This window comes from Rhea pennata, chromosome 6 (assembly GCF_028389875.1).
Source record: "Rhea pennata isolate bPtePen1 chromosome 6, bPtePen1.pri, whole genome shotgun sequence".
Lineage (NCBI taxonomy): Eukaryota > Metazoa > Chordata > Aves > Rheiformes > Rheidae > Rhea > Rhea pennata.
This window is the reverse complement of record NC_084668.1, coordinates 38,930,504-38,944,333: the sequence shown is the minus strand read 5'-3', so window position 1 is coordinate 38,944,333 and position 13,830 is coordinate 38,930,504. Positions and strand designations below refer to the sequence as shown.

At 40.5% G+C, this 13,830-nt stretch overlaps 1 protein-coding gene across 4 annotated transcripts in view; it reads left to right on the top strand.

Moving 5' to 3' along the window:
- The window catches only part of BARD1 (BRCA1 associated RING domain 1), a 53,603-nt gene that overhangs the window by 8,587 nt on the left and 31,186 nt on the right, over positions 1–13,830 (top strand). For all 4 annotated transcript variants that reach the window (XR_009958798.1, XM_062579012.1, XM_062579011.1 and 1 more), the window contains one exon: positions 7,321–8,321. Coding sequence is in view for 3 of the 4 variants with exons in the window: in XM_062579012.1 (XP_062434996.1) it covers positions 7,321–8,321 (1,001 nt within the window). In the remaining variant the exon portion in view is untranslated. The remainder of the gene's footprint in view (positions 1–7,320; positions 8,322–13,830) is intronic.

Genomic DNA, 13,830 nt, shown 5'->3' with positions numbered 1-13,830 from the left:
CTTTGATTTTTAATAAGGGACTAGTTTGTCAAAGAGATTTCTCAACTTCTGTTCTGAAACCCATAATAGAGAATAATTTGAAAGGCACACAATGTGCATCATTATATTCTTTTGATGCAGATTAATGATAGCTAAATCACATTTTCTAATTGCTTCTTTTTTTTCCTGCTCTAGTCTGTTATTGCATCACTGCAGAACTTGGAAATACAGTTCTCCAGTTACAAGGCGCTGTGTAGCTCCTAAAGTTTTTGTCTATTCTGAACCCTTTTAACACTCAAGGAGCTGAATTTTACTAAATGTCAGCATGAAGAAACCCGTGTTCATTATGTGCAAATAAGTAATTCAGTGAATAGACTTCAGTTAGCACATCATGTATATGAATGTAACATTTAATACATAGGGAGTGCGAAGTAACTTCATCGCAATTACTGTAGGCTTGTTCTAATACTGACTACTGCTGCAGATTATTTTATGCATTTGCAATAGTGCAAGAACAATCTAAACTTAATGAGGAAGGCTGTACTGATTTACCTTGGGATGGGGAAGTAATTTATAGTATGTATTAACGAGCAGAATTAAATCTTAATCACAGCCATTTTTTTCATTCCTGTTGAGATGCAAGCTCTAATTGACTTCCAAGTTGGAGGCAGCAAAATTTCTTTTGGTTTTATTTTTCTATGAGCTATTTTCTCTGAAGGTAGTTCAACTACACTTAGCTATCAGATAATATCCTCTTTAAATAAATGAACATTTCCTATTAAACTGCAAGAACTTCCCTTCAGTTTCTTAGCAGTGTCTACTCCCTCTCTCTGAGCTTTGGGTCCATCAAAGGATTAGACTTTCAGGGATGGGTAAAATTGCTACTTGTTCTTATTGCCTCTCCTCTTTATCTGAATGCACTTGGGTGTTGGGGCCCTGTGTCTGGGCCTTGGCTATCTTGCAGGATTATAAAGAGCTGAAGTAAGCAACAAACTGCTCAAAGAAGGAATTCTTTTGAAGACAAAAGGCTAAAGAAGAAAAGATAAGCAGATGCCTGTAATCACTGACAGGATATGCATCCAGAAAGGGAGTTAACACAACAGATAAGCAAGCGCCTGTGATCACTCACAAGGGGAGTCAACACAACAGCCAATTAGAAACTGAGCAGATGCGCTTGGACAATATTAGACAACCAATAGAAATGCTTTGCGAGGCGCGTTGATACATGAGCTTGTTAGAAAAGATATATAAATTAGGTAGGCAAAGGAATAAAGTTGGATTGAACTTGCATCACATTGATGTGTGTGTGTTCCTTCCCGTGCTTGCCAAGGATGGGCTGCGGCATCTGGTGACCCCGACGTGATCCTCAGAGACCAACTGGGGTAGTAGTGGAGCCGTAAGCGGGCAAGGATCCTGCATAGCCAGCGACAGTAGCTGGGCGCCCGAAGAAAGGCGGATTGTGGCCACGACTGACCGGTGAGTCAGGGAAGCAGGATGGGATTCGCTGCATCAGCGATAGAACAAGCAACACTAGAGAGCCTGTTGAAGTTGGCTCAGAAAACGGACACCCAGATAACGAAATCAGACTTAACTGATTTGTTACTGTGGTGCCGAAGAAAGGGGCTTATAGCAGAAGCTCCGCAAGTATACAAGCTGGAAGTATGGGAACGAGTCGGAAAGGAACTGTGGGAGAGCGTGCAAGTGGGATCTAAGGAGGCGCGGTCGTTAGCAAAGATTTACCGACCGGTCCGACTGATGCTGGAACAGTTGCACGGAGAAGCGGCTGTTGCTGCTGCCATTCGCAGCGCCGTACAAAGTACTGACGAGGAGCAGGAGGGCTCGGGAGACTCAGAATGGACAGCTGTGAGTGGCTCGGGACCTCGGTATGAGAGGGTGCCTGACAATTATAACCTCAAGTGTCCCCTGCATGCCTGTCCTGTTTCCGTAGCCGAGAAGGAGGCTTGGGGGGGAGTAGACGATGATTTACCACCCTGGGAAGGGGAGGACCGTCCCGTGTGTACCGCTCCCCCGGCGAACATGGACATTGATCCAGTAAAGGTCCCGCTGCCGGATGATGAGCCAGCGGACCAAGAGCAGCTGAGAGAGATTTGTCAAGAACTCCGCGGCCAAGCCGACAAGATGACTGCCTTATTGGACCAGATGAAACACCTCGATCAGGGATCGGGACGAAGGGACATAAAGGCAGTGTATAAGGCTGCCCATAACTCAATTGTAGAAGGGGCTGAGAACATTGAGAGACAGATCGACAAATTTGAGTCGGGTTTGGCGGTCGGTTGTGGGGCGGGTCGCGGGACAAAAGGGATAAATCCGGACGGGGTGTTGTCCTGGTTGCAATCGGTGGTGCATGGCAAGGAGAGGGAACTGTTCGGCTCTATGGGGAAGGGAGGCAAAGATGAGGTAGTGCCACCTCATGACCCGAATTTTAACCCTGTTACGCGTTACAAGGGCCTTATAGAGAATGCTAAGTTGGAGGGAGAGTTTCTGTTCACTCCTACAGCCATGCCAGTTATATAAAGAGTGGACAGACCAACATGGGAACCAATAGATAAATAACGATAATAATAATAATAATAACTATAATTATATATAAAAATATATTTATAATTATAATATTATAATTGTGATTATAAATATATTTATAATTTATAATAATAATATATAAATAAATATAAAAATAAATAAAAGGGATAGAGGAAAAGATAGCTGGCACTGCGGCTTATCGGTACCAAGAAAATTTGCCAGAGATAGAACTACGTGGATACCAGCCAAGTGGGTGCGGCCGTGGCTGACAAAGGAGAAAGCCGAAACAACAAATGCATTACAGGGTGCTGAAGCAAACCCAGAAGTGTTGCCTAAAGAAACATGAAGGCACGGTGGGTTTGGTGGTTGGGATTAACTGGCGTGATTCATGTGTGGTCATTAACGAATATTAATAAGAGAGAAAACATATGGGTAACCGTAGCTAATACAACAGGTCAGAAATCATTTTGCTTGAGCCTGCAGAGACCAGGAGATCCATTTCGAACTTGTTTAGTGGGAGTGCCAGTGTGGCAACCGGGAGAATTTCAAGGATTTATTGGAAATGTAACATGTCTAAACTTTACTACGGTCAACCAGACGCTGAAAACTCCGGGTTTGACTGATGCACAAAGAGATGGTGGGTGGCAGTGTGAGATTATAAAAAACTAAACTACACATTGCGGTCACCCCCAGAAGATTTAGATTTATTAGGATGCGTAAATGCCACAAATGGCACAAGAAACGGAGGATGGGTGCAATTTGAGCCCCTAAGTACAGAGCTTGACATGCCCAGTAAAACATGGGCGTCTGTCGAGTCGGGATTGAAAGCAGACAAAGTAATGGGACAAACATACTCCAAATGCAATCTAACTGATAAGCCAGCGCGGCGATTGCCGCCTGGAATCTTTTTGATCTGTGGAGATAGGGCATGGAACGAAGTACCAGCAGGACCGAAAGGGGGACCATGCTATTTGGGGAAACTAACATTATTTCACCCAAATGTGTCGACAGTGATACAGTGGGCAAATAGTCAAAGGAGTCGTCAGAAGAAAAGAGAATTGCATCAATTAGACTGTAGCGAAGTGGGAGACCCTAAATTTTGGAGTAATCTGAGAACTCTTTTAACGAGCATGGTTTTTCCCGGGGCTACAGCAGCGCGTGCAATGACAACATTAAAGCAGTTAGCTTGTTGGACAAAAAATGAACTTAACATGACTTCCGACATTCTAGATCAATTATCTCAAGACGTAGCCAGCGTAAATCATGCAGTATTGCAAAATAGAGCAGCTATAGATTTTTTATTATTAGCGCATGGGCATGGGTGTGAGGAGTTTGAGGGAATGTGTTGTATGAATTTGTCTGATCATTCGGAATCTATCCATAAGAGAATAAAGGACCTAAAAGATGGGATGAGTAAACTGAGAGAGGAGAGTTGGGGCTTGGAAAGTTGGTTAAAATCGCTAGGTTTAAGCTCTTGGTTTGCTTCTCTCGTTCATCAATTTATGCTTATGGGATTGGTTGTTCTGATGTTACTTGTATGTCTACCTTGTATATTGCAATGTCTGCAGCAGTCGATGCAGAGGATAGCTGACTCTGTTTTTGAAAAAAGAGGGGGAGGTGTTGGGGCCCTGTGTCTGGGCCTTGGCTATCTTGCAGGATTATAAAGAGCTGAAGTAAGCAACAAACTGCTCAAAGAAGGAATTCTTTTGAAGACAAAAGGCTAAAGAAGAAAAGATAAGCAGATGCCTGTAATCACTGACAGGATATGCATCCAGAAAGGGAGTTAACACAACAGATAAGCAAGCGCCTGTGATCACTCACAAGGGGAGTCAACACAACAGCCAATTAGAAACTGAGCAGATGCGCTTGGACAATATTAGACAACCAATAGAAATGCTTTGCGAGGCGCGTTGATACATGAGCTTGTTAGAAAAGATATATAAATTAGGTAGGCAAAGGAATAAAGTTGGATTGAACTTGCATCACATTGATGTGTGTGTGTTCCTTCCCGTGCTTGCCAAGGATGGGCTGCGGCACTTGGGAAATGGAGGAAAGGGGAAGCAGAGTATGAGAGTAACCTTTCTTTTCAGCTGCTATGCATAGCTGTTCAAATAAAGTTGATATTAGGTGTGAATTAATCTGAAAGATGCTGTTTTTGGAGGATGGTCCAGAAACAGCATCATGGTAGAAATGCTAGTAGCTTCCCTGGTAGGTTGTGGAGGTTCCCTAGGTTTGCATGGTTGACCTCTCAGTATGTGACAGGAGATGCCTTTTGCAATATAGATGACTCTTGATCATATTCCATGAATGAATATGCCTTCCCTCCTTTAAAATGTGCTACATCCCTTGTATACCTAAAGAAATTGCACATAAAAACCATCCTAGGAGAGTATTTGTTTGGTTTATTTTTTTAGCAAGTTTTTAATAACCTGACTAGTATGTCCCTGCTGAGCAACCAGTAATGAACAGCCCAGTTTAAGAATCCTTGTGATTGATTGATTTATTTTTCACAAGCTCTCTTGGCTGCCACAAGCCAAAGTGGTATATGCGTAGCTTCCAGTGTATATACTTAATTGTGTTATGCTACTTTAGATCCTACTTCTGAAGGACAGTGCCTTTGATTGCATTTGTCACTTGGAATTTTAGGTCTTATTGTGGTATACACATCAAACAAATTTTGGCCATCGCAAAATTGTTGCAGAAATCGCTTTTGCAAGCTGATTTCATTCTTGCAGTTTACTTGCAGATGACTGATGGTTCTAGCAAGGTAAATATTTTAGAAGAAAATCTGCTAGCTGTGTAAACAGTGAAGGCTAGACAAGTAAATAGTAACTATGTTTTATATCTTGCATCTGTTTGTAATCAAGCTTTTCCTTTTTTTAGATGTTGATTGTTGGAATGAAATTGGATATGGTATCTTTCTGAAGGCTAGCTAGTCGGGGATTTTAGTCTCAGTTTCAGTGCTCTTTTCTGTTTGCACCAAGCCCTGCCTTAAAGGAAAACCAAATAGCTGCGGTTCTCTACATGACAACTGTCTTGCCTGTGTGCTGTAGTTTCTATTGGATACCCAAATGATTGATTAGCTAGCCTCAAGCTGTGTTCTTAAAGGTAATTTTAGTCTGATGCCTTACATATCTCACTAGCTGAGTCTCCCAATATCACACATATTTCAATTCAAGAGAAGTAGAGTAATACAAATCAAGATTGAGGAAACATTTAACCTTGCAGTGTTTATTTTGGTGTTCAATGACTAGCTACACAATTCTGCTTTAAGTAAAATAATTTCAGACTTTGTTTTTTTGTGGGTTAGGGGTTGGGACTGTGTTTTGTCTGATGCTGTGATTTATTACAGCTTGATATGGAAAATAGATTGTAGTTACCAACACTAAAAATAGGAGAGAAGGTATGGTGAAGAAAAATTATTGTTACAGAGTTAATTCATTGAAAAATAAGCATTGCAGAGAGTCTCTAAGACTTCTAAAACTCAATGCTTTGCATAAATTTTTACTTCCAGGATATTTAAAAAGAAAAAACTTAATGCTATTTTTTTAAAAAAGTAATAATACTCTACGTGCCGCACTAGGCAAAATAAATACTAGTTTCATGATTCTGATCATTACACATCACCAAGGAGACTTTTGTGAATGGATAGTTTAGTCCCTGTGGTTGGAGGCAACCAAAAGGATGAGATACGCTCAGTGCTCAGATGTCCCAAGAGCCAAAGTTTCACACAGTGATAAGGCTCACGTTTATGTCGGGGAAACTTGTAACCTAAAGCAAGCTAGGTTTCCAAGAAAGAATCTGTAAGGACTAATTGTTAGCACTCACCAGCACTGAGAAAGATGTCAAATTAGTTGCTAACTCACTCTGTACGTAGTCATAAGCCATTGAGGAGACTGTTTATAGCTCCTGTTTTCAACTATTACTTTATGCATGGGTACTACAGGATTTTCATTGCGTTTATTTAAAGAAAAATTTAAGATCGTAAAGTGTAACTTTCTTGGAACTTACTACCACGGGGTAAAGAATGAAATAAGGCACAATTACTTAAATTTTGTATATTCCTCTGATTCATCTACTGAATCTGTGGAATTAGTCTGTCAGGAAGGTTTAATGCTTTATAAGGATGTTATGTTTGACAGTGTAGTTGCAGTTGCTCTCCTTCTAAGTGTGTGAAATTGCTGTTCATTTTGTGTGTATACACTTTTTACTATTGAGACTTGGCTAGGATTGTACATCTCCAAATGGATAAACAGTATTAACTAAATCATTTGCTTTTCTGAAGTGACCTGTACTGAACTGATGTGAGCGTTACTCTGACTGTTGAATTGTTAACGCTTCTTATGAACTCTAAATCTTTTTAGAAAAATGTGTATCTGTGTGCTGTGTGTGTGTGTGCAGCCTAATTTTCCTAGTCTCCTTAGTTAAACCTATTTCCGAATAAGATTCAGTTGGAGGGCCAATTTCTTTTCTCTGTAACCTAATCAGAGCTCTGGTGTACATGTGCTGCTTCATGAACCCATAGTGTTGAGGAAACTGCCCTCCTAGGATGCTCACTTGCCTAGCAGGTAACTTTAGCTACATTTGGGATCTCTGAACTCTAGGTGCTGTGGATTTTTTTCTTCCTTTGTTGATCTTGCCAACTCAGTTAAAGCCATTCTATATCTCATCAAAAGAAATTTAGGCAGTCAGAGGTTGTATTTAGTAACCCTTCACCAGTTGTTAGTTTGTATTTTTTTTTGATGTGTATTCTGCTGAAGAGTACTTTGCAAACTGTTTTTTCTTCCCTGCCCCACTTAGATTCAGCAGAAGATACATCTGCACCAAAAAACCCAGACTGTGAAACAAAGAGTAAGAAGGAGCAGGTAAAGATGTGGTTCAGCCCAAGAAGTAGGAAGATCAGATGTGTCCTGAACAAGAGTCAGCCAGCGACTAAAAGCAATAATGTTTGTCAAGATCCATCTTCAATTTATGATTTCTTTCCTTCTCCACCTCATGAAGAGCCTTCCAAGCAGGCCAAAAAGCCAACACAGAAACCGAGCAAGAAGAAGAAGAAAAAACGTCTAGCACACATCAACAAAGTGTGGGGTATGGAGAAGCTTGAGCAGAAAGGAGCAGTTGAGGAGAAAACCTCCAATAAGGAAAAGTGTGTGATTATTTGCAGTCAACCAGTAGTCTTAGGCACCCCAGAACTAAAGAGCCCTGAGGAGGCACTTCAGCAGGAATCTGTAAAGGAAACAGACTCCAGCAGAAATATGGAAATATCCCCACAAGGAAGATCCTCAGAGAAGAAAGATACCAATGAGGTTGCGTGTCCTGAGGTACAAGGCAGCAAGGAAGGAGTTTGTGCTCCAGAGAAACCACTGGCAGTAGAAAATGAAGTTACGCCTTTAAAACGTGGAAGGGAACAATTCAGACTTCCAGTTACTTCTCAGTCTAAAAGACCAAGAAGATCAGAGAGGAATATTATTAGGAATCCAGGCAGTCAAGAGGCTTACTTAGAGGAGTTACCTCAGGGCTGTCCCATTTCCCCAGCAGCTGAAAACAGAAGTCCGGTTCATGTTTCTTCCTCTGTATCAAAGCTTGCTGGTGACACCTTAATGAAGACAAGAAGCTCTGCAGTCTCTCAAGAAATAAATAGTCCTCCACTTCCAAAAATTCCCTCTACTCCATCTACTTCTAAGACTTGTAATCAAATAGGAATACCACACAGTCCTTCTGTGTTGAGGTCCCCTGGTAGTAACACGATTGCCAGAAGAAATTACAAAGGAGAGACTTTGCTCCATGTTGCTTCCATCAAGGTAGGACTGTCATCTTTTATTTCAACTTACAGCAAAGATTTAAAAAGACAATGCTATATTAAAAAATATATCAAAACCATTTATTTCAGCCCATCCTGTCCTGGAGTGGGAGGAGGTGATGGGGACTTTTGTGATCTTGGTCTTCTAGGTAGAGAGTTCCCAGACTGACTTTTTAAACTTCACAAAGTAGTGACTGTGGGAATGCTTAAATATAGTTATCCTTGAATTTCAGTGTCAGTTATACTTATGAATTCTGGGAAGTAATAATCAAATAGTTTGGCCTTACATGTCAGAAGGTGGTCTTTGTGATCTGTTAAAACTTAGGAGTTTAGCTGGGTATTTCAAATCTCACTGACTGATCCTAATAAGTTTCAACCTGACCTGAAAACACAGCCAGGACAGGATTTGAATTACTTGTGTGATATCCGCTAAGGTTGCACAGATTTATTTTTAAGTATTCCATAATCTTTGAGCTCTTCCATCTGATGCAAGTGTTAGCTCAAGAAGAACAAAATGCTGCAGCCTGGGATTCCTCTGCTGTTGTCTGACCTGAACACTGTCCCCACAGATAATATAGGCAGAGCACGAAGACAGAGTCAGGATGTTTGTTGTAGACTTTGCTTTTATGTAGGCTTTGTTTTAGTCTTGCAATGACACCTCCACTTATTTTGCTGATGAAATTCTACCTCTGCAGAAAATAGCTAAGATGATAATTTCATGGGCTTTGCAACAGTTTTCTTTCCCCTATTGCTATGTAGAAGCTGCACATAGATGAGGGAATTTGAATGCTTGCAGTCAAATTCCTCAAATGCACCAAATAAGCAAGTGAGGTCTAAAAATATGGTGAATCTTTCCTGTGAGGTCATTTCAAAGAGTTAGTATGTCTAAGTTGCCACACTACCTTGTGCTAAATCATAATACAGAAATATAGCATTGTTAATAAAATGCCTGCACCGGGAGAAATGATTCATCTGTAAGTATGCTGATACTTATATAGCACTCTATTTGTGGAGACAAGGAATTTTCTTGATAAATAACTATCTCCCTCTCAGTATTATTTTAATAAGCTGCTTCTCTTGCTATTGTTATCTGTCTTCCCAAGTCTACTTTAATTACTAAAGCACTGTGCCCAAATTATGCTTCCATGTTTTGCTGGGAATTTCTAAACAATACTTTCATGACTGCTTCTGAAAATTGCGCTACCTTGGTAAGTTTTCACACAGGCCTGGTTTCCGGCATTGTCAGATACATTTTTGGTAAGCAAGTGCTACAGCTAAGAAGAGAGAATGTGCAGCTTATTGGGAAATTTAGAGTAAATGCAGTGATATGACAAGCAGTTGGTTTTTGACTGCAAAGGATTTTGAAGATAAACACGGAAGAAAACTCAGCTGATGTTTTAGCCATCATATGTTTGTTCTCTGTCTATTCAAGGCTAGTAGTATAGCTGGCACTGCTTGTTGGCTTTACTGCAGCATTGGCAGCAGAGTGGTAGAGCTCTTCTGGTAGGTGAAAAGCTGAACTCCATCTGCAGCGAAGGTGATGGGGGGGCTGACACCTGAATAAGAGGGGTTTCTTTTTTGAGTAGGTATGGTGGTGTAGATTTTTTTTTGTTAGTCCAAGATATGAATTCGTATCTGCAGTGTTTTGTTTTTTTCCTTCTATGATTATTGAGCTAGAAGTGGGAAGTTGATTCTACTCTTTGTTAGTACTGCTATATTATTAATCCCTTAATTCCATTTGCACTAAGAGATGCTTGTTAGTAAAGCTTGGTTAACTAGCTAGGGCTTCATGGTGATCCTAAAGCCACTGCTGTCTTTCAAATATAATAGTTAAAGTAAGGCAAGGAGAGTGATATTCTAGTTGTGGTCTTAGATCAGTTACATGTGTCTTCAAGTTATAGGACTACTAAACTTCAGATTTGATTCAGAGAAAGCTGTTCCACTGTCTCTGAACCTCAGCTCCTGTCCTGTAGGAGGAGGTAACATGGGTTATCTCGTCTGCATTCTTTGTTCTTGTTGCATAGCTTTGTTACTAGGAGTATGTTAGGGCATTCTTAGGAAATTGCTGTTACCTGACAGCCGATAAAAATGTGCGCAGTTACTAGCACATGGCAATGGGGATTAAACCCAGTTTGCTCAGGGTAGCGTGTATGTGAGGAGTTAGTCTTTCCAGAGAGTATTGGTGATGGCTTTGGTAGCTTTTTATTTTGCACAGCCAAGGATCTGACAGGGGCAGGTGGCGAATGCAAGAAAAAAACAACAACAAAAAAAACAAAATACAAAAGTTATTGCGTGCTTCATCTTCAGTATAACCTGTGTGTTTCTCTGACCCTGTAAAACCCTGCTACTCCTTGTTACAAGCAGTGGAACTCATTAATCTGTCTCTTAAGAGAAGCTGGTCTTGAAAATATTATGCTTTGCTCTGTGTATGTTCACACAGTGTGTTTTTTTTTTAATAATCCCATTGGATCTTCTGTTTCTGGAAGAAGTGTTTTTATTCCTGATCTGTTTTATATAAACGTTTTTTATTTTCCATAGGCAACCATGTTTTTCTATGTGTGTAACAGGAAGCAGTTTTGTAGCTGCTCTCCTGAAAATGGAATGAAGTCTAATTCTCTGGGACTTCATTAATTATGAGATGTATCTGTATTATGGTCTAATATGCTGAATTTAATCAAAATTGAGTTCTGTCTTTTTGCTCTTATTTAAGAGATGATTATCATTATTGAGTATTAAAATTAAGTGCTCTTCCAAATGATTCTGAGGGATTGTCCCAGTTTACTGCTTCTACTCTAATGATAAACTTATTGAAATCAAAGTGGTTCTCAAAAAAAGATTCTAATGTGAATGAGCTTAATGCCAAGTAAATTAAAGTAAATGCAGCTCTTCCCATAGTAAACAGCAATCATGTTGATCTTCCATAATCATTAGAGAAAAAACTTCTAATCAGTTAAAATACAAAATGTGGCCTATTGCATTTCTGATGGTCTAAACTGATGGGAAATTGCTTCATCAACACCTCTTCCATATCTGAAGTTTTATGCTAAAATAATGAGTGGCTCACAGCTGGCTTGGCTGTCTCTACCTGTGAGATGATTACAAAATACAACACTCCACTACTTAACTTGTTAGTACAGAGGCTTAAATCTGCTTTGGAGACAAAAATCCTTTATGCTTCTTTGATGAAGTCTTTCAAGTTTTATTTGTGTCTGCATTTCTTCTGCCTTCTGCTGTGAAAAGGCAGCTGATGGGGAGGTTCACAGTGTGCTATTGCTGCAGTTACAAATGCTGTGAAGGAGGAGGAGAAAAAACTGCAATGCAACAAGGTAATGGCTACAGTATTAGAGAAGTGAATATGACAAAGTTGGGGGAAGGTTTTGATTTTTATGCCCACAGTTAGAATCAGTTAGGCAGACTTGTCATCCTTCTGAGGAAAGAGAAAATTGCATCTATCCAGAATATCTGGTTAGTCTGAGGCTAGAGCAAAGGAATGCTGGGACTACTCTGGTGGTTCTCTTCTCTTCCAGGGACCTGTAGTTTTGACAGCTGACCAAGAGGGACTTCCTAAAGGCTTCATCCACAGCAAGCCTGCTGTACTGGATTCTGTGTCTTCATTATATTTAGTGCTGCCGTAACTATTAGATAATTCCTTGTGAGCCTGTGAGATCCTTCTTCCTTATTGCTATGTTACTGTGAGGAAAGGAGAGAGAAGGACTTCTGTGGGATTTGTGAGTGTATGATAGCCAGTGGCAGAATACGTTTTAACTCTTATTTCAGGGAATCTCTGACCTTGTCAGCTGTGCAGTCTAGTTCTTCCTTTTGGGTACCGGGTGAGTCATGCAAGTACTCTGGACATAATATCTCCCCTGCTGCCTTTCCTCTTGGACTTCTAGGTAGCTAGCTGTGTGCAGGTGCAAGAGGAGAGTTGTGCTGCTGCATGGGCAGATGCTGTCTATCCTTGTCTTTTCCCCAGGGCTGGGATCATCACTCCTGCCAGCTAGTTTGCAGCAAACATTGCTGCAAAGCAATGTTTGTAATTGCATTACAAAGCAAAGCATTGCTTTGGCAGAGGTCTGTCTTCCAAGCCTTGTTGTGACTTAGCTGTGTGCACATAACATCCCTCTCTCTGGAGAGGAGAGGGCTGTTAGCAGAAAGCAGCAGGATGGCGCAGGTGTAGTTCTTGAGACTGACACAAAGTTGTAGTTAGACTCCGTGAAGTTAAAGCCAAGCGGTGTAGGAGTGGCAAGCAGCCTCCTTGATTATGGGTACTGTCCAGTAGGTAGCTTAGGACAAAAACAAAGTGGTGTAACTGTTTAAAATGCAGACCTTAAGAATACAGAAATTGGCCAGGATCCAAGTAATCAGTCTTCCCAAATATGGATTTGAAAGCTTAGAAACAAGTTGCCATTTCTTTTTTTTTTTTTTATGAAGTTTGTTACTTCTTTTGAGGTGAGTGAGACTTAACAGAATGAAAACATTCAAGGAGTTACAAATGACTGTGCTGAACCCTTAGGCTTACTAGTCAGCTGGGTAGAAAAAAAATAGAGAAACTTGAGGCGAGAAACTCACTGTTTCCTGGAAACAGTCAGTTGGAGCATTCACAGTTCCTGCAAGGTCTCTGATTTGTTTTTGCCCCCTCTCACTACTTACCTTGATTTGTAGGTAACCTAGCTTCCCTCCTCCTGTGCCATAACTTAATGAGTAAATGTATTTGGGTTTGAGGAGTTTTTTGTTTGCCTTGCTTCACCTAAAGTTAGATATTCAGGTATTTTAGCAGATAAAGGGATGAGTGGTTGTTTGTTATGGTGCAGGTTTTTGGCTTCATTTTTTTTTTTTTTTTTTTTTTTTTTGAACTGGTAGAGTTTGTTTTCATTAACTTAAAGGTAACTGTTAAGTGGAAAATACCTGTGGTTAATAGAAATAATAAAGAGTGTAATGGGAAAAATTTCAACAGGGCTAAAAGTATACTTGCAGTTCTTGACCATCTGTCTATGCCAGTCCTGTGATGTGGTTGATACAGGGTTGAGAGGAGAGGTGGGGGATATTGGTCCAAGCCAAATGATAGTGGTTTTCTGGCCTTACGCCATCAGCATCTGCGGGATCTGAACTCACATTGGGAGGCAAGTTTCTTTAATACCTGTGAGAACACCCTTCTCTCTATATACTTATGTGACACTTTCTTTTAGATCTGCCAATAGATGGCCTCAATGCCTTTCTGGTTTCTCTCCCTCTCTCTCTCTCTATTCCCTCCCCCCCCCCCCCCAAGGGGAGTATCCCCAAGCTGTAGCAGAGGTAGAGCAAAATAGTTGGATCATTTTGTTGTCACTATACATAAGCATCTGGAATTGCTGTTTTTTTATTGTGGTCGTGCTGGAACAAGTAAACTCAAGGGACTCAAGCAACTTGTTGTAGTACGTTTTGAATTAGTAATCTCCAAACAATAGCTGGGTATAGGTTTAGTCTCTTACCTTCCACCTTTAAGTCCCTCCCTAAAAGTAAAAGCGTATTTG